This window comes from Mytilus trossulus, chromosome 7 (genome assembly GCF_036588685.1).
Source record: "Mytilus trossulus isolate FHL-02 chromosome 7, PNRI_Mtr1.1.1.hap1, whole genome shotgun sequence".
Classification (NCBI taxonomy): Eukaryota; Metazoa; Mollusca; class Bivalvia; order Mytilida; family Mytilidae; genus Mytilus; species Mytilus trossulus.
The window spans coordinates 38,401,675-38,422,590 of NC_086379.1; the positions used below are offsets into that span (position 1 = coordinate 38,401,675).

Genomic DNA, 20,916 nt, shown 5'->3' on the forward strand with positions numbered 1-20,916 from the left:
GATGTCCGATTAAACAAACAGAATTAAGAAAAATAACACTTTTACGATTCTTCCAACCACAACAAAAATATCTATCTTTTTCTCCGATGAAAATCATTACTATTTATATTAGAACAATTCAAAAGTTGCCGGAGCTTGATTTATGATGCATACGAAACTTTAATAAAAAATTATCCAGTTTGTATTTTTTTAAATAACTATTATATCCGATAAAAGTCGAAAAATAAATTATCAGTAAAATCTACCGATTTTTCTATGAGACAAAAATTATCCTTATTGAAGTCCAATTTGTAATATAGATTCATAAAGGACAAACCATATCCTCATTTTTTTTTATGCAGCACTAGTAAGCATAGTTCGTCTGTTATCGCTTCAAACATGTCAAACCAAGCCATCATTAATACACCAGAGATTACTAAAATGAAAGTCTTTTCGCTCAATGAGATTTTTTGGTAGGTATTTAAAGCTTCAATCCGACCATTATTCGATTTTTTTAAGAATTACGAAAAATATGTTATAATCCTTGACCTTCCCGAAGCTTATACTTCGTTCAGTCGATTGTATGAAAGTTTTTTTTAAGAAACCGGTCTTTTACTGCAAAATAAAATAAAAGATAAAAGCGATTTCTGTTTGAAGTAACGAATGTCATTCTTAAAAAAAAGAAAGTTTTAGTGTTTTAGGTCGTCCTGATGCAAACATAAAAGTTGAAATAAAAATTACACTCCGAGATTACACTAAAGACATTTCGCTAGCACACATGGGACTAGATTTATAAATCGTTCATTTGCAAGTCAAAAATAATAATTATGCAAAACAAATGATAAAACTTCCCAATTTAAAATTGAGAAAAATCCGACAGGAAACCAAAGTAGAAAGGTACGGCATTTATTTAAAAACAATCTCCATCCAACTTCAAAATGTGAGGTAAATCGATTAGCTTACGCTAGCCAAGCAACCAACAGACAAAATAAATCTTGCCTGCCCGATCAAGACTATCTATAGACACGGAATAAAAAATAAGGAAATAAAAGCATGTTAGATTGGTTACAAACACATTTATGCAAACCTGAAGCAGCTGTTTCTTTACTGAACTGGTCAGTGGTAATACAAAACCAGGGTTTCAAAAAGACGAAGAAAATGAAAAAGACATTTAAACATGTTAAAATTTATAAAAAAGCAAATCAGAAATAGTGTTTAACTGAAATTGAAAAAAAAGAATCATAATAGTCTATAATATTTAAAAAAAATATTTCAGAAAGCTAACAACAAAATGAAAGGAAAATATGTGTTACTTAAGAACATTGACCAGGGCCGTAACAGCCTCATGTTTGAAATTTTAAAACAAAGTTGAAACAAAGGCTTGTCGTCATATCAAATTGTTTTCACGGCGAATGTCTTGCAAGAAGCAAACTCCCATTACTCCGGTGTCCCCCCTGCATAATTTTGCGTGATCCATGCATGTTTCTGAATTACTTATCTTTTGTTCATTTACTTTCCTACTAAATAGCTATAGTCTAAGTGTTAATTTTCATTTGTAAATGTCTGGTTTCGCAATGATGCATGTCCACCAATATCCAGACATTGTGCGGAAAATTATAATTTAGAAGATATGATTCTATGCTGAATACAGAAAACATATAGTCGTTTCTCCATGAATAATTGAACTCTAACATTAAAGAAATACAAAACTGGCTCTCCTGTGTGAGTATTTCCATCTGGTGTCTTACATTTAAGGGTTAAACTTGTTTTAAGTCGTGTCAACTTACTGTCAAGACAGACGCCTTTATAGAAAATAAAGGAATTTGGAGTAAACGTACACGGAACCTAATCGAACACAAAAGTCAGAACTTAACAAAAATACAAATTATCAATGGTTAGCGTTTTTATTCCTGTTCACCTTTATAGTCGCTAGTGGGTCTTCAACAATGAAAGAATCACTTGTTTATCAGAACAACAAAACGACACTAACAAGAAAGGATCTGAGAGTACTTACGTTTCTGACAGCTGGTTCACACTATTACGTTTGAAGTCTTCCTGTCCGCAATCGTTATTTTTGAAGACCATAAGTGAATGAATAATTTAATTTGTTGGTTAGACTCCCTTTTGTGGAAGTTGAACACTGTGCGGGACAATTTTTATCTCATGGGAAGATATATTTTTCCCATGGGAATATTAGTTTTTTCTTCTTTTTTTTCAGAATTTGTAAAAGTGCTATGAAATATCGAAATGGACTGACAATCACTAGTAACCAATGACTGGAACAATTTAACAGGCATTTCAATAAATTAAAAGTATTTCTATCATACTTTCACACTCAAAAGTCTTTTTTATATCGTTGAATGATTGATAGAAATTCTACCGTTCAGCGGCTGATTTTACAATTTGAATCTTTCACCTTTGTTTTCGGTCAATATCATCGTGCATTTTATGTAATAGTGTTCGCTGAACTGTCAAGTATATATCAGAAACATGTCTTTTGAATTTCAGAATTTAATTAAGAATTAAAATTATATTTCTGTTTTAATCTATATACATGGGGAATGACGAATCGTGTTTTGGATTGTTTTCTAATTATAACCTTATAATTTCGTAAATTTAAATCATAATTATTATGAATGTACTTATTCTGTTTCGTCTACGTAACTCGATATGCGTGTTTTTCGCCACTAGAAAGATGTGCACGTACATTTTTTGTTTAAATTTCCTAATCATGCTTATGCAATGTTGTAACTCGTCTACACAAAAATCTTTTATTTCAATTCATTTTTGGCAAAAACCTTTGGAAGTCTTTTCTAGATCTTTTATAACCCCTCAGGTAATTATCAAAGAAAATCCAGAGTTTTGCATTTACAAGGACGCGTACGGATGAGGATTACATATAATCTTTCTGATATATTCACTTGTACTTTACCCGTAGGCTGTCTTCGTGTACTGTTATTTATGGTTTAAAGGAATACGAATACTTAATTTCTCATAAAACTTCAATTACTAGTTATCAAGAACATACATAAACATAACTATCAGGTAAACTTATTACATGCATGTGTACACGATACAGCTAAATTAACTTGGAGGACTGACTTTCACATCTATAACTTTTACCTAGTTTTTCTAATATAACAATATTTGATGAGTTTAACTGTTGATCAGCTTTAAAGATATGAGGGTTTGACTAACATTCGTTCCTTAAACATTTCCTTCTTTTTCTATAGTTTAAATGTTCTACAATTCATAATGTAATGGTACTCGTCATCAATGTTGTTTGTGTCACAGAGACGACATATTCTGTCTTCTCTGTGTAAATCCTGACACCTTCTAGACTCAATCGGCAACTACCACATCTATATCTGTGTAATATGCGAATTTAGAAAGGTAAAAAGTGAAGTAGTTTTCAAATTGATAATTCTTTTTGAAAATACGACAACATTATGATTTATGCGATTCTGCAATAAAAGCAAAGAATTCTTCTTGAAACTGGTCTTTGGGTTTTTGTTTAATACATTTTGACACCCATTTATCACAAACTGTTCACAAGGACGGATAACTAATATACGTCCTTGCTGTGCATTATAATTCGAAATAGTTGTAATTTTTTTAATTTGTATTTGTTCCTCACTAGATAGGTGAAAGTATGTATAAAATTTATTGTAAATTGCGAAAATGCATTACGAGCATTAATTTATACTTTTAAGTTATAATTTAGAGTCTCAACTTTTTTCAAAATCTCTGTTATGTTATCCATGTATTATATATGTTTATGTCAAAGGCGTTTGATTGGATAAAAGTTAAAGGTAGGCGTGGATTTTGGTAAATTCCGCCAATCAACTTGCCTATTCGACAAACCTGTGTGTGCTGATGCGTGTAAACTGGGCATTGTAACGGTACGTGTCTTATATCAGAATCTATCGTGCGTGACCAATGTTTATTGTATAATTTCTTGTCATGTGGTCAAATTATCTGAAATACATGTTCTAAAGGTTACAACTTTTTGAAAGATTATTTTCGGCACTGCCTCCGATAAACGATGTAAAGTGTTTAAGAAAAACAAGACTTTAAATGAAGGAAGCATATTTACAGAGAATATCATCTCGGACTTTGCCAAGATATAATGCATGTATTTAATGGCTCCAATATTAACTATAACATGTTCCGGAAAAAAATAAGTGTCCGATAATTTGAATACTGATAAGGTCATCTCGATCTCTTTCGACAAAATATTATTGCATGAATGATAAATCGCTGATTCTTATTTCTATAAATGATATGTGACTGTTATAAGTAGAGACATCTGTACGCATTCTGATTTACTTTTTCAATAAACACACTATACATTTTTCTGCTTTTTTTTTGTATTCGCAAATATAATACGTTCATTATATTTGAATGCTTCAAAAATGCTTCAAATTATTATAAGCCTGCATTGTTGTTATTTTTTAGGGTCAATTAATCCCCCTCCCCCCTAATAAAATAGGGTCAGCCAAACCCAAATCCAACAACAAGGAGTGTCATTCATCGGGTTTAATTTCTTTTAGCGGTTTTGATCTTCTTATTTTGTTCAATAAATAATAGTGATCTTTTTATTTTGTTAAAAAAATGATAGTAAAATTAACTTTCCATATGCATGTTTGACTTCCTAAATAACACTTGGAAATAGAGTTTGTCACAATTTCGCTTTTGTCGTCTGCCCAACTTAGTTTAATTTGGTATTGCAATATGCACACGAGATACTTGTCACTGATCGTTGAACAAACAGTAACTTTCCACCAATCCATCAGTTATTCCGACACCTCTGTTACATACCCGGTCCATTTGTCACATGCTTGGTACTACACTTTGAACAATTTTCGTGTTGTAAGCCGAATTTGTCCTACATTTATTTTTTAATAATTTTTTAATAACGATTCCTTGAACAGGTTTTAATATTAAACTAAATCCTATAAAATCAATTTGGTGCATTGGTTCTTTGAAACACAATTTTGTTAATTTGAGCGTGTCAACACCTAGTCTAGTAGTGATTTTGGTTTGTATATAAACATACAACAAAAGTTTATAATAGTATTTTATCGGACCACAGATGAATTATCACGTTGTGATTGGTTAAACGCCGTCACGTGGTGACCCCCAATGAGACAGTATGAGGTAAGTAAGTTTCATATGTTTATTTTTCAACAAAACGCCACAGAAAAGGTCCAGCGTCCAATAAATTCGTTATACGGTTAATTATTGACCCCCTACGGATCCATAGAGGGTGAATAAAATAAATAGGGGATTCGGCCTCCGGCCTCGACCACTATGGATTTTACTAACCCTCTATGGATTCGTAGGGGGTCAGTAGCGAACCATATAACTTATAATAGTAAGTTATTGTTTCATTTTACATGTTTACCATTGGTGACATCAAATAAAATGTGTTGCAGGTTGTACTAAGCCATACGAAATTTAAATATCATATTTATATGCAAACTGCAAAATTTTAATTATGTATGTTTAAACTATAAATGAATAGGGAACGGGGATATTGCACGAAGTCATTCAGACTAGCCGAATTATAAACCCTAGCCTCCGTACTTGTATGATACTTTGATGTCAAATGGACTACAGCTGAAAAGTAACATTTTCTACCAATCCATGTAAAATAGTAAGATGTACGTCCCTGAGCGTACAATGCACAAAAAAGGGTTGTATTGGTAGTATGGTTGCCATACGCCTTCATGTAACAGAAATAATCGACGTACACTACAGCAGAATTACGGCTTAAGCTGTCATAGTTCACACACAAATTATAGGGTTATTTCGAAATCTGCTGCATGGTTTATTCCATTGGCAATCATATTCAAGAAAAGTTGGAAATCTTGAATATTCCGTAATATCTTTATGAAGCGTGATTGAGACGTAGATTCAAATCACACAGATACCAATCATTGTTATCTTTTCTTCATTTACACAAATGAATGTCGAGGATTCGGAATATGGCAGTTATACATGTATTTTCAGTTTATATTTAGTTTGAAGCATTATCGAACTAATACGATTTTCATCTTTAAAATTTACTTTGCATGCACTTAATATCTAATCCATTTGTTTGACCAATAAAATTTGTTTAAACTACTAAATATCTAAATGAGATTACATAGGAATAACTTGCAGTGTATTCATTTATACTAGTATGTAATAATAAAAAGAAACCAAAAGCACTATTTGACGAAGACGAAATAAAGGATTGTGATTTTTCTATATTCGTACTTTCGACGAAGCAAAGCAAGTTCGATATAGATCTGGACATTTATGCATTTAACATTTACAGTATTCAATAGTTGTACAAATTTTTTGTAGAACATTTAGAAAAATTCGTCTTTTCGGATAAAATCTTAATTAACGTACCATTGTAAAATTAAGAATGGAAATAGGGAATGTGTCAAAGAGACAACAACCCGACCAAAGAAAAAAAAATCAACACTGAGCAGGAGGTCACCAACACTGAGGTCTTCAATGTTGCGAGAAATTCCCGCACCCGGAGGCGTCCTTCAGCTTGCCCCTAAACAAATAAATACTATATATATATATAGTCCAGTGGTAATGAACGCCATACTAATTTCCAAATTGTACACAAGAAACCAAAATTCAAATAATATAAGACTAACACAGGCCAGAGGCTCCTGACTTGGGATAGGCGCAAAAATGCGGCGGGGTTAAACATGTTTATGAGATCTCACCCCCCTGGCGTTTTTGTCTTTTCAAAATACATATTTTTAATTGTGACTATCTTTAGTTCCGAATCTTTCTATCATTCTTATTAATTTAGTTGAAATGAAAATAAGAAACTTGGAATTAAAACACTGTTGAAGAGAAACTACATATTCGGGTTAAATTCACCTCAGTTTGTTAATTCAAGTTTGACATCTAACATCTTAATCCGTAATCCACATTTACCTGACAACCTTGTTTATTGTATTTGATCAATCGAATATCCTCAAACAGGAGACTGAGACAAATATGTTATTTGTATTGGTATTTATCAAAACTAAAATGATTGAAAATATCTTTGTAGAATATGAATTTGCCTAATAAGCGAATAATTATAATACATAGATTTCAACATCTTCAATAGAGAGATTACTGATAAGATGTCCAAAATATATACATGTACATGTATATTGCGATTAGTGCTATATAGTATGTCAATGATATTGAATGCCCACTGAGTGTAAAACATTTGTCAGCTTAAAAAAACAAATTTTGACACTGCTGGTTTTAATTTTCTGACTCAAGTATAAATTTAAGAAAAAATTATAGTTTCTGAATATTTTTAGATTCAATATTTCATCATTATTAGTATTCTAAAGTCTCACCACATACAAGCATAAAATGAGAATCACAAAACTAAACAAAACATTTAAACATCTGCATTGCATGCATCAATCTTTAAAAAGATAAATGAGAGCCGTATAAGACACAAGATATAAATATAAACAAATTTTTACTCATTTACATTCAAAATTTACAGTGTCCGTATACCAAATGAAATGAAACATCTTTTTCTTTAAGAACAAGTGAAACAAAATGCCGTTTCTTTTCAATAAAATATTGTTGATGTTTTTGGCACCTATTGCAGCAACATTGTCGTTATTGAATAAATATATACATGTATATACATTTTTCGCTATTTGATATTTATAAATTAAAATGTTAAGCTTGATGTAGCATGCTATGTCTATAATGGGCATATTAAAAGGACAGGAATATAAAAAAGAAGATGTGGTATGATTTCCAATTAGACAACAGTCCACAAGAGACCAAAATGACAGAGACATTAACAAATATAGGTCACCGTACGACCTTCAACAATGAGCAAGGCCCCGATATGACAATGTAAAGCAATTCAAATAAGAAAACAAACCGCCTTATTTATAAATCAAACAAAAAAAAAAGAACGAAAAATAAATATGTAACACATAAACAAACGACAACTACTGAATTGCAGGCTCCTGACTAGGAACAGGCACATACATAAATAATGTGGCGGGGTTAAAATTGTTAGCGGGCTCCCTACCCTCACCTAGTCTCAGTCAGTGATATAACAGTACATGTACAACATAATAACTAACTATAAGAATCAGTTTAAATCAAGGACGTTATATAATATACGTCACTGGTTTAAATAGGCTTTACTCATCACATGGACAAAAAGATGAAGGGGTAGAGTGTAACATTTGTAACTGGGCGTTAAGCAACCATGAATCATTTATTCTATTCTTTATATTCTCATCTCTTTATTCTGTTATTTAAAGTGCTTATCCCATTATTATCTTTATTTCCATTTATTTACTTTCATAGCCTCATATATGATCATGTACATGGTATTTTAAACAGGAACAATATATCGTCGTATATAACAAAAAATGAGAATGGAAATGCATGTGGAATGTGTAAAGGAGACAAAAATCCGACTAAAGCGCAGACAACAGAGGAAAGCCTCTATTATATACGGGTCTTCAATGTAGCGTATACATGTACATATATGTATTGGACTTATAGATGCATATATATACTTGTACAAGTCCAAGATTGTGTTATAAAGTATTTCTTATAAAAATACAGGAACATTTTTATGCTAATCCAAACGCACAGGTGTCAATATTTGCAAATATACCGGTTATTATAAGTTGTCATTTTAAAAAAAGTGAAATTATAGTGTATATTAACCCAAAATTTTTTTTATGGATGAATAGATAAATTTATTTTAAATAATTCCAATCCCTTAAAAACGAGGCACCATCATGTATACTTATAAAACAGCTCAAATTCTATTTTGTTAACTAGGAGTAGAAAATTACAATATAGTTTATCTTATTGAAACATGAACGCGGACCCCATTGAGAACACCTTGGATTGAAAGATTGCAAATCTACTAACCAATGAAATGCTTTGGATTTAGAACGCGGACCTCAACGAGAACACCTAGATCGATAACACACTACAATCTGTATAGTTATCAATAAGTTCATCTTCAAAATCATTTATTTATTTAGGCTTGATGAAGATCTTTATCAAATAACGAATGAATATAAGAAGATGTGGTATGCTTGTCAATAATTTAATTCACCGTTCATGTAGAATATCGTATGGTAGTTTTTTGGTCTAAAAAAGAATATTTCTACTACATGTCTTTGATTTAACAAATGATAACAGATCTGGCATAAACTCGTCATTCTCAAAATAATCTAAAAATTGAGGAGAAAGCCAGACTAAGACAGTTATACAATTTAAAGAATACCAATCTTGAAGTTTTATCACTTAGAGGTATACTGCCCGCCTTCTTTTAACCTACAAGAAAACTTCACGAGAGCCGATGATTAAATATCCACCTTGTTTTTCCGTATATATATAATAAATAACTGAAGAAGCAATTCAAATTACTAAGAACATTCAATTTGTTTCAATATTGCCAAATCTGAGGCTACTTTAACTTTTATACATGTAGTAGTCTCAGCCGAAAACAATACATAATATTGATAGTATAAGCAAGTGTGACAAACCAATCAAAAATTTGTTGTTTGGGATTATTCATGGTTCACTAGTATTCCTTTCACGGATTTGGCCATACTTTTTGGTCCTTTTAGATTATAGCTCTTTTGAACGTCTTTTATATTAGTTTTGATTTCATATATTTTGGCCTCGAGCATCATTTGAAGAGACATGTATTTTCGAAATGCGCATCTGGTGCAAGACAATTGGTACCGTTAATTTTATTCTATATTAACCAGTAACACGTGTCCTAATAATAAAGAAAAGGAACAGAAAAAGTATGAAACAAAAATAACCGTTTTTTCAAAATGCACTGCATAATTCAAACCGCTATAAAGTGTTTCATTTTATTTTATGTTTTTGCGTATACGAAAAAATGATAGCAAGTTAAACTTCAATGTTCATGACTTACAGGTATTATATTTCTTGTAAAATTGATAGATGAGCGGTTTTCACAAATACCGAACATAAGAATATAGCGTAAACGTCAACTTAAGGACAAGCAACCCAACGAGAAAAATATAATTTCAGAGGCATTTACATGTACATGTATAACTAGTTTTGAGTTAGAGAAATCATTCAACATGTTCAATGCCATATGATTCTATTCAGATTTGTGCGTTTTTTCGATTTAGGAATAAGTCAATAAGATACATAAAAGTAATTGAAGCAAAAAGAAAAAGATACATGAAATAACGAATTAACATATTAAGTTTACAAATACATATCTAGGTGCATTTACTAAAACATCATTTTTTTTTTCATATTATTGTAATTTTATGTTTATGTACCCGATATGGAGTTCTTCTGATATTAAAAAATCACTTGAATGGGTATTTCTGGTGTATATACATGTATCACGCGTGCTATCTACATGTACAATATACGGAAATAACACGGCTGGGTATTGTAAAGTTACTGAAGGTGGATTACTGGCAGGTGTATATCCCCGGGCGAAGAATTTACTGAAAACGGTTAGGTGTAATTTGTCATATTGTAAAGGTTTGAATAGCGCTTATCTCTTCTTTTTTATAATATTAATTGCGACAATAAATGGAACTTGACACATTCCCAATTTCCAATCTCAATTTTCTTATTTTTGTCATATTTACCTCGAAACTATTAACCTATTTACACGTACATGTAACATTAGAATACTTACTTCAACTGTAATAACTTTATAATTACTAAAATTAGAAATTATGTTCTTCTCCTTCCGTATGCCATATTTTTGTATCTATTCTATCTTTCCATCAGGTCCATAGTGCACTTTTTTGTCAGTCTAAGTGCACTAAGGAGGCCCTTTCAGTTTGCGATTTCTGAACCTACGTGTAAATACCGAAAAGGACCTCATCAGTGCACTAAGAAGAAACATTTTAAAAACATGTCTATAATATTTGCGCAATTAAATGATTGTTTTATTGGCGCAAATGAATGTTGCAGTTTTTATGATAAAGGGATGCAAAAAATGAATTCGCGTAATTAACTTGTGGCGCAAATTATTATTTTTTTAGCCAAACTGGATATAGGCCTTCAAAACATTGTGTATACACAAACAAAGCAATATTTATCTTTTACGCAGTCTAGCCGGAGAATAAAAGTTTCTGCAATTTGTGTAGAATTTTAATTTTAGAATGTAACGAACAAGTAAGAAGATCGTTAGAAACCTAAGTGAATCGGAAATTAGCTATGCACGATGAAAGGGAAAAGTTTGGTGCGTCGATAAAAATTTCATGGATGCATGTGATAATTGTAAAATTTCAAGTCTTTAAATAACATCCATTTGTAGACCTGATTATTTCGATCCTTCAAATATGTGAAGAATAATAATAAAAAAATATATTATTAAGTCTCTTGCATATAAATACTGTAGATTTGTATTTGATCATCGATTGTAAACATAACGTTCAGTGAGAAATATTTCATGTATTCCTACAGAGAACAAATCAAATTCTTTCAGAATACAATCGATTGATTATTGAAGTAAATGATTTGCGACAGAATAAGTGAAACTTGGCCAGAAGCTTACCTCTAAAATAAAGAAATATTAAAAAGGAAGAGTTATTTTTTATATCTGTATTTTACTAATAATGGACTTAAGCACTTTTTACAGTCAAGACCGAAAATATGAAATACATCGATTTAAATTATGTTCACAATAAATAATTTCTGTGTAGTTTTCCGTGTCTACATTTAAATACGAGGAAAATATAGTAAACTGTATCATCTGTGTATGTATTTGTTCCTATGAACTGTATATTTTCTTACGGAATAAAGAATTAATATAGTAAAACAGAAAAAAGAGAAACGGTAAATATATAGGAATACATAAAGTTTCGTAAATAATTGCAAAGGACCACACGTAACTTACATGCCACGAGTTTTCATAGAACTTGGCAATTTTTGAAACGCATGTATATATGCGAAAAAGAACTTGTGCATTTGAGCAAATTAAAGTCATGTCATATATCTATTTATTTTATTTTCAACAGATTCACAAGTTTTGCATTTTTAAACCGCGTGTGCATATATATTTTAATGTTTTTATATTAATACCTTATATATGAACATGTCACGTGTATTATTCATTCGTTTGTTTAAATTGTGAAGCATGTGACTTTACTAAGACTGTACGCATTTAAAGTTTGAAACAAAAAACGATAGATACATCGAGGTCGTTTTGCTTGAGTGGTTTACCTGTAAAAAGGCCGGGTCTCATCTATGTTTAAAACGAATTAATGCATGTTTGAAATAGTTTAACGGGGGCGTGGCCTATAAGTTTAACGTAACTAACCAGCAACTTGATTTCAATTGATTCACCGCAGAGAAATCTATTTGACTGGCGTTAAAATGAATTGATAAGAATTGAATTGAATTAAATATAATTTTTAATTTTTGTCAATCTGTATCAAATAACGATCAATCTCATTTAAATAGCGTTAACACGTTTTTGTCCGATCAAGTTAAATTCGGGTTACTAGTGATATTCAGGACAAGAACACACTAACATTTCAAAATAGAAAATATAAAAGAAAAGATATGTATGAGATATCCATCCATGACAAAAAATCAGTAGATACTCAGAAAAAAACACAAAAAGCAAAGGAACTGACCTTTTCCTGCTGTTTTTCTTGTGCAGCCATGGGACAAAAGTGAGTTCTCACTCAAAAAATATCCTATCATTTCAACCAAAATTGATATTTTTCCCAAAAAATATTACAAAGTAACTGTATGAGGGATTTTTATAATATAGATACCAAAAGATGTAAAAAAATGTCTGAAGTTTCATTGTTTATTTAGTCATAATTTTCTTGAGTTTTGTTTTCATCATCTGATGAGTTAAACACAAATGCAAATTTTTACGATTTAATTTGGTTAGAATAATAGCTAACTTTTCAAGAAATAATTTTCTTTGTGTTCATTTTGTCAGAAAATCAAAATGTAGATGAATAATATAACCAAATAAACAATAAAACTTCAGACATTTCTACATCTTTTGTGATCTATACTTAGAAAATCACTCATACATGTACAGTTACTTCCTTATATTTTTTTTTAAAAATATCGATTTTAGTTGAAATGGTAGGACTTTTATTGACTGGGAACTCACTTTTGTCCAACGACTACTTTAAAGTAAAACATGACTGAGTTTAGATTTCAATCCCAATAATTGTTACCTACCCTCTTCTGATGTGAGTTATCTTTGTCTTCCCAATTTCCACTTGCTGCAAAAAAAAAAGGTCATTCACATAAACATATTATCTGTATATATATTATTAACTGGTCATACAGCACTCACATTTACAACTAGTATATTGATTGCCAACACATAAAAGTACTGTTTTTCAGACTTTATTTATACAATGCACACTGGCACAGTTGGTAGTTGTATCATTTCATTTTTTTCATATTGAGAAAATTGCTTTCAAACTAGATATTTGCAGGAATTTCTAGCTACATTGAAGACCTGTTGATGACCTTCTGCTGGTTTTTTTTCTATGGTTGGATTGTTGTCTCTTTGACACATTCCCCATTTCCATTCTCAATTTTATTATTGCCCATTTGCTAGAATTATACATCCAGATTTTCAGAGTAATATCATTGATTAAACAAAACAAGTTTTAAAATGTTCCTCCAAATCTTTCATTCTACCATAAAACAAATTAACAGATTGTTGAAGGCCTCACTGTGACTTTGAGACAAAGAACAACAATAAAAGCACTGTTCCTTTTGCTTTAGTGAGTTTTGCTGTGCATGTACTGATGTTGTGTCATGAATGGATACATCATACCCTTTGTTTTTGAATATGGTGTGGTTTGATATCTACTCTGAAATTAGGCCACAAGAACATGTATTAGGATGTAGGAAAAACAATAAATAAATAAGCAGGTCAACTTTTCATGATTGTTGATCAGTAAAAAATGTTCAGATTTTTTTATTTTTTTTTTACTTTTTAGGATTAATGCTAAAAACAAATACATGTAAACATATTAACACTTAAAATGCAAGATTTCATTTTTGAGAATTTATCCTGTCACAGTTTGTACAGTAATATAAACATGGCAACATTTTTTAAACTGAAAGTACCAGCAGGTTTATCAGCAATTCCTACATCTCTGGTAGTCCATCTACAGAATCCACAAGCCATGTAAAACATCTTCTTTGGTGTAGACTTGTTGGGATCTTCAGGGTTAGACACAGCATGACTAGTGGCTCTTGTGGTCAGAGTATGGCCACAATTAGGACAATCAAAACAATTACTACATCTACAAAAAATAATTGATATGGCATATTAGGTAAAAATTGAGAAAAAAAAAATTGTAAGTCCATTAATACATGTGATAACTAAAATACTTTAAAAAATTACTTCTGGATACTATCTTATGTTCATAAAGTTCATAAACAAGCTTCTGTCCAAGTTTGTTATACATTCAGGATAATTAAAGAAAGCTTTTAAAATTTTAAAAACTTAAACCACAGAGTACTAGTGAATGTTATGTTTCATGGCAGAAAAACTAAGTCCATTTATAAGTAAAATACAGAAAAACAGGATTTTATTTTTTTACAAAATTTACTTCTAGATTCTATCTTATCATATGATCATGCATATATATACAAGCTTCTTTCCAAGTTTGGTTGAAATCCAGGATAGTTTAGAAAATTATTAAAATCTCAAAAAACCACAGAGAAAATATTTGGGAACACCGTTGCTGACTCCGACAGAATGTAGAATCGCTATGTCATTCTTTGTCAACAAAAGTCCAAGACTCAACAAAAAGCAGAATCAAATAATTGAAAGACTTCCTTGCTGTTGTTGTATAAAAGGGCTAATCTTTCTACCAAATAAGTGAAAATGCTTTGTAAAAAAATATGCATTTCTAAGTTTTACATATAAAACTTCATGCAAAACACCTATAAACATGATAAAGAATATTGCCAGTGTCATGTACATGTATGTGACTTAAACAATGATATCTATATTTTTTTTGGTGAATCTTTGTTTCAAGCCTACTGTCACTGGCTTACTCCACAATCCAGTCTTTGCCTCGTTAGCAATCACACATGTACCACATCTTCTTTCTATCTACATGTACTTAGTCTTAATTCATATATAATTCCATCTTTTCTATGTAAACAAATCTATAAATTCATCCACTTTTTCAGGATTACCAGAATTTCATGCATAAAAAGTTGTATTCCTAACTTGTTTCAGATTAAAATTCAAACTCTCAATTTCCAAAAGTGTTCTTTAATAATTATTCTTAAATAATTACCTATTCCTTTTTAGTTTGGCTTCAGCTGCAGGCATGTTCTCCAAACAATTTGGACAGTATGGTGTATCCACCTAATATATAAAAATGTATAAAATGAAAATATGTTAGCAATTCTAGAAAAAAAAAGTCAAAGTGATGGTTGCACATTGCAAGTTACCAAAGTCCTGCTATCTATGATGAGTTTATAAAAATTTACTATACAGGTACTGCATAGCCTTCAACAATGAATAACCCCATAACTTATAGTCAGCTATCCAAAGTCCCAAACATAAAAAAATGTGAACAAACAACAACTAGTGAACAACAGGCTACTTACTGACTTGCGACAGGCATATTTAGAACATGGTCTGAGAGTCATGTCCCTTTGCAGTCAAGGAAATAACTGTAACGGCTATTCCAAGAGAACTAGACTTTATTGACAAGATATTTAGCTTATTCACTTATAAAACACAATTCTTTTGAAAGGACAGAAAATGTATAGAATTGACAGTGCTCTTGACACACTGCAGTTTTTTTAAGAAATTAAATTTGTATAAGTACACTACCACAAATGGTTGAATTTAGTTAGTAATGCTTCATAGATCTTCAAATAACTTCAAGAAGCAAGACTTGCTATGCTCTATTCTATGCTCTAACAAGAAAACGTCCAAAGTACACGGATGCCCCACTAACACCATCATTTTCCATGTTCAATGGACCGTGAAAATGGGTAAGAAATATAATTAGGCATTAAATTAGAAATATTATATCATAGAGAACACGTGCACTGCACTAAGTTTCAAGTTGATTGGACTTCAGCTTCATCAAAAACTTTAACCTGAAACTTGCACATTTATTTTCTATGTTCAGTGGACTGTGAAATTAGGGTCAAAAGTTTAATTTGGCTTTAAATGAGGAACATGTGTAGTAAGTTTCAAGTTGATTGGACTTCAGCTTCATCAAAAACTACATTGACCAAAAAATTTAACCTGAAGCGTGACAGACAGACAAACAGAAACAGACGGACGAACGAACGGACAGACAGACGATCCGTGAACGAACAGACAGACGGACGAACGGACACACAGACCAGAAAACATAATGCCCCTCTACTATCGTAGGTGGGGCATAAAAATAGAAAAAAAAAACAACAAAGAGGCTATATCAAAGGATGAATGTCTTATACCACCATAATGACTGTCTAGAAACATGCATGACAAATGCTTCCTGAACTACTAGTACATGTACGGTAACAGTCCCATATGCCGCCAGTGATAATCGCATAACTCATTCTTGAATCTTCCCTAAAAGGATACAGATTGGAAAGCTCTCCCTCCTGGGTTTGTTTAAGCACCATCAGTGTAGGCTTTTAAGCCTCATTGAAAAAGCTAAATTAAATCAAAATAATTTGGGGGTAGTTGGGGTTCTGTATGCAAACCAAAGTTGACCCAACCCATGGCAGTATAATCAGTTTTTTGATACACCTTATCGCTATTTGTTAGCCATTACTGGACATCACACAGGGTCCCGTAAAATTTTGACGTCATAATTCAAAATATCTGACGCCACAATGGAAAAGTGATTGTTGTATGACGCCAATAGTTCAAGCGGAACAGATTCTCGGGTCAAGCGGAAATAGCTATAGGGTGTATTGTGGCCATTATCTGGCAGTAGCAGAGGCAGAACTTATGTGTGCAATGATTTGGGATGAAGAAGTTGTATGAGACGAGAATGTTGTAAGATGTGACAGTGTTGTCAGCCTCTGTAAGATGAGTCATTCAAACAGTTGTAGGTTTACAATTGTTCACCTCGTGTAAAACACAGTCTCCACATCTTATCTTAAGACAATGCCTGCATAAATACAGCTTGCACACTGGTTTCTTTTTGCCACATCCACAGATATATTTAACGAGGTTGACGTCTATGAAAGTCGCCATCGCCCCGTCGAAATAAATTAATCGCTACGATGTTTGAAATGACAACTAATTCTCCCTTTTATTAAAACGCACCAAAGAGAAAACGATTTACAAGGTAAAGGTCGAAGAAAATGTAAAACGAAAGTGAAAGTGCAAAATAAAGAACATTTGTTACGACTTTTAAAATCTGTCAACATTTGTAAACATATATTTACAATGGATTTTATTGAAACTTTATAGAAAATATAATTTCATCTTAACCTTCTAAAATGTCTGAACAGCCTGTCATATTTCTCACGCATGGAGCAGGACCATGTTTTTATCTTGATGCCAGTAAAGAAAAGTGGTGCAGAGGGATAGACAAACACTCAAATTGTGCAAAATCCTTCAAAGATTTAACGAAAAATGCAAAGTTAAAGAAACCACCAACGGCTATTTTAGTGTTGAGTGCCCACTGGGATGAAAATATATGTACAGTACTAACAAATGATAAACCAGAGCTTTATTATGATTACAGTGGGTTTCCACCAGAAGCTTACAAATTAAATTGGGATGTTCCTGGAGATATTACTGCAGCCAAGAATGTTAAAGTTTTACTGGCATCAAAAGGAATTCGATGTGAGGAAAACAACAAAAGAGGCTTGGATCATGGTGTTTTTGTTCCGCTGAAATTGGCTTTCCCAAATGCAGATATCCCAGGTATTGTCCTCAAATTAATAATTTAACTTAACTTTTTAAATTTAGAATTAGTCACTTACAGCGTTTCAGAAAATTGATGTTTATTTGACTCGATCCTTTAGATTTTTGAAATAAATTCTGAATATGAAAAGGATAAAGCCTGTCCTTAAGGTCATGTATGTTGATCTGTCTTTTGAATTAAAGCCTATTTGGGACTTGCTGTGGCTATGGCTATGGCTCACATCTGTAGAGAGAGTGTAACTACTTAAATTAAAAAAAAAAATGTAATTGAAGTTTTTTTGTTTGACAGACCTGATATGTATTAATTTTGCTTGTTGGTTGTATATATGTATATATTTTAATTAACTTCAAATTTGTCATTTTTTTAACTAATAACTGTCAAAAATGTTGTGTTTTTCTTTTAGTTTTTCAGGTGTCACTGCTAAGAAATATGAATTTAGAAGACAACATGAAAATTGGAGAGGCTTTATCAGAATTAAGTAAAGATGGAATTCTCATTGTTGGAAGTGGTTCTGCTACCCATACCGGTTTGTTCGATAATAAACCAGCTGACTGGGCTCTTCAGTTTCAGAAATGGATCCAAGATGTTGTCACAAATCCAGATTACTCACCAGAACAGAGAAAATCCAAACTTTTAGCAAGTGAATCTGCGACTTTTCTAAGATCGGCACATCCAAGATTAGACCATTTTTTACCTATACCTATGTGTTGTGCAGCTGCAGGGTACAAAGCAGGGAAGATACTTTACTCTGAATTTAAAGGGAGCATGTTGATGGAACATTACTTATTCTAATATTGAAATTTTAAAATAATAAAATAAAAAAGACGGAACATAATAAATTTTCTGTAATACTTAAAGGGGCACTAGCTACGATATATATAAAAAAATAAAGTATGATTTTTTTTTAGATCAATCATTAATCAAATTGGAATAATGAAATAATAATTTGCTTTTAGCAATCAATTTCCTTTAATTTTGTTGAAATAAGCGATTAAACATAATTTTTGACTGATTCGCTTGCAAGTGAAAACGTCATCATCATTCTAACCGGTATTCATGTGAACTTCAAGTTAACCCCTAGCTAGAGATTGACAACGCATGCATTGTACGTGTACTGGTTATTTAAATAAAAAGAATGTCAACAATGAAAGTGAAACTACGGTAAATCATTTGATTACTAATTCGATGCACATAAAATCATTCTTATATGGTTAAAAACAATTAGAAACATCTATTTTTAATCTATAAAATAAAATCAAACAGACCTATAAAAATGCAATTGCACGTGTTGTTTTAATCTATTCGTATCTTTATTTTTGTTTACATCGCTTATATGGTCATCTGAGGTCAAATCGATAGTTAATTAGATGGCGTCTGGACTAAAATACACACGAAACGAACCTATATATTAACTACCCCATGCTCTGTAAACTGTTTATTTTAGACTTTTGATAGTTTGGATAAATGTTTTACATTGTTATAAACCAAATATGAGAATATGAGTCAAATCGGTTACAATGAATTTGACAGCTAGTGCCCCTTTAAAGTCATAAGAAACCTCAAATCAAAAAAAAAATAATGCATATGTTTTTATAACTCAATGGATAGTTTTCATTGTAAAACTTATGTACATATACTTTTTTCTGAAGAAAATTCTTTAATTTATTCATATTTAGAAGAAGTTTACTTTATTTGAATTGCTTCCGTCATGTCCTTCCAGCAAGCAATTCCCCCGATATATTTTCCATATGCAAGGTGACCTCAGTGTGACCCATCTCGTAAAAATCTGGTGACCACAATACGCATGGATGTCCTTAAAATAAACTATTATCTGAATTTACATGTTAAACACGTGCTCAAGTTCCATGCATTTTTGTTTATTTTTCGTCAATTGTTGACAAACAGGTGACAATCGTTAAACTTCGACTTCAAAACACGAACTTTAATTACCTGCCATATTTTCACAACAACTCTGACCGATTGAAAAAAAAATTGACGATTATTCGAAATTTACACGAAAAAAATGATAAATTCGAGCACAGAAGACTAAGTTTATGATGTTTGTATGCATTGGTTTAAGAATTGGAAGAACATTATTTTTCACCGGTCACTCGTTTCTTATGACTTTAAATAAAACATCTGTATCAATAACATTTATTTTATATCATTTCATGTACAATGTAGAATTGAAATCAACTCAGCTAATCAGAGACAAGTTTTTCTTGAAAGGGTGCTTTACTAGATATAGAGAAATGAGCATGTTTAACAAAGTTAAGAATATTTCTTTAGTCCTTTTAGTTGATAAAAACTTGCTACTCTTATTTACTTTATTTCTATAGTCTTGTACATGAGTGTACCATGGTGTATAGATCTAAGGGCATCATTTTCATACTTTACTATTTGCGGTGTCATGTTTTTTTTGTTGATATTTTTATATGCCGGTACATTATTTAATATATGATGAACATGTATTTATGTTATACATATGTATGAAGTTACAATATTTTATCTTTATATCTATTGTTTTGTTGTCAAATATATATTAAATAAAAAGTTTCTATTAATAAAGTTGTTTTGCTTCATATTTTTTCTCTATAAAGTTTGTACATTTTGTAAATCTGTAAACCCAATCCACACCCTCAAGTATGAACAACATATTTAAGAGGCTGTCCAAGTAAATACCAGGCAAATCCTATGATATGGGTGGCACAACATATTTTTTTCCCACTGATTTTTTGGTTCCAATTCAATGTTTATATTATACAAAGGATATATGTGTCAAAGATATTTTTGAATCAACAGTGGATGGCTCACAAAATGATTTAAGTTCACTATTAACAAATCAACAAAATTTTGTACAAAATGAAGAGTTATCTCCCCTTTTCAATGAATTTTCAGTGCTTTCTATGTATTTGTTTTCTCTTTATTTGTTGCAGTTAATATAAAAACAAAATTTAAATTTGAGAAAGAATGAATTTGTGATATGAAATAGATGAAAAAATTTTGAAAACAAAATATGTCA

At 31.3% G+C, this 20,916-nt stretch overlaps 2 protein-coding genes across 2 annotated transcripts in view; one reads left to right on the forward strand and one right to left on the reverse strand.

Moving 5' to 3' along the window:
• LOC134725042 (dynactin subunit 4-like) overlaps positions 1-17,232 on the reverse strand; it is a 31,597-nt gene extending 14,365 nt beyond the window's left edge. The window contains exons 1-4 of the mRNA XM_063588532.1: positions 17,087-17,232; positions 15,300-15,370; positions 14,113-14,291; positions 13,207-13,250 (exon numbers count right to left, since the gene is read on the reverse strand). Coding sequence (XP_063444602.1) covers positions 13,207-13,250; positions 14,113-14,291; positions 15,300-15,370; positions 17,087-17,215 — 423 coding nt within the window. The 5' untranslated portion in view covers positions 17,216-17,232. The remainder of the gene's footprint in view (positions 1-13,206; positions 13,251-14,112; positions 14,292-15,299; positions 15,371-17,086) is intronic.
• A 114-nt stretch (positions 17,233-17,346) lies between these two features.
• LOC134725043 (uncharacterized) lies at positions 17,347-20,377 on the forward strand. Its single transcript, XM_063588533.1, has 2 exons — positions 17,347-17,893; positions 18,298-20,377. Exons 1-2 carry the CDS (start codon positions 17,464-17,466, stop codon positions 18,684-18,686), a joined length of 819 nt encoding a protein of 272 aa, XP_063444603.1. The 5' UTR covers positions 17,347-17,463; the 3' UTR covers positions 18,687-20,377.
• Positions 20,378-20,916: the final 539 nt, after the last annotated feature.

What these genes read in the sequence shown, in the direction of transcription:
- LOC134725043 (XM_063588533.1), top strand. Translation starts at nt 17,464, where the DNA reads ATGTCTGAACAGCCTGTCATATTTCTCACGCATGGAGCAGGACCATGT. An exon ending in CCCAAATGCAGATATCCCAG is followed by an intron (nt 17,894 to 18,297) that starts GTATTGTCCTCA and finishes TTTTTCTTTTAG; the next exon opens with TTTTTCAGGTGTCACTGCTA.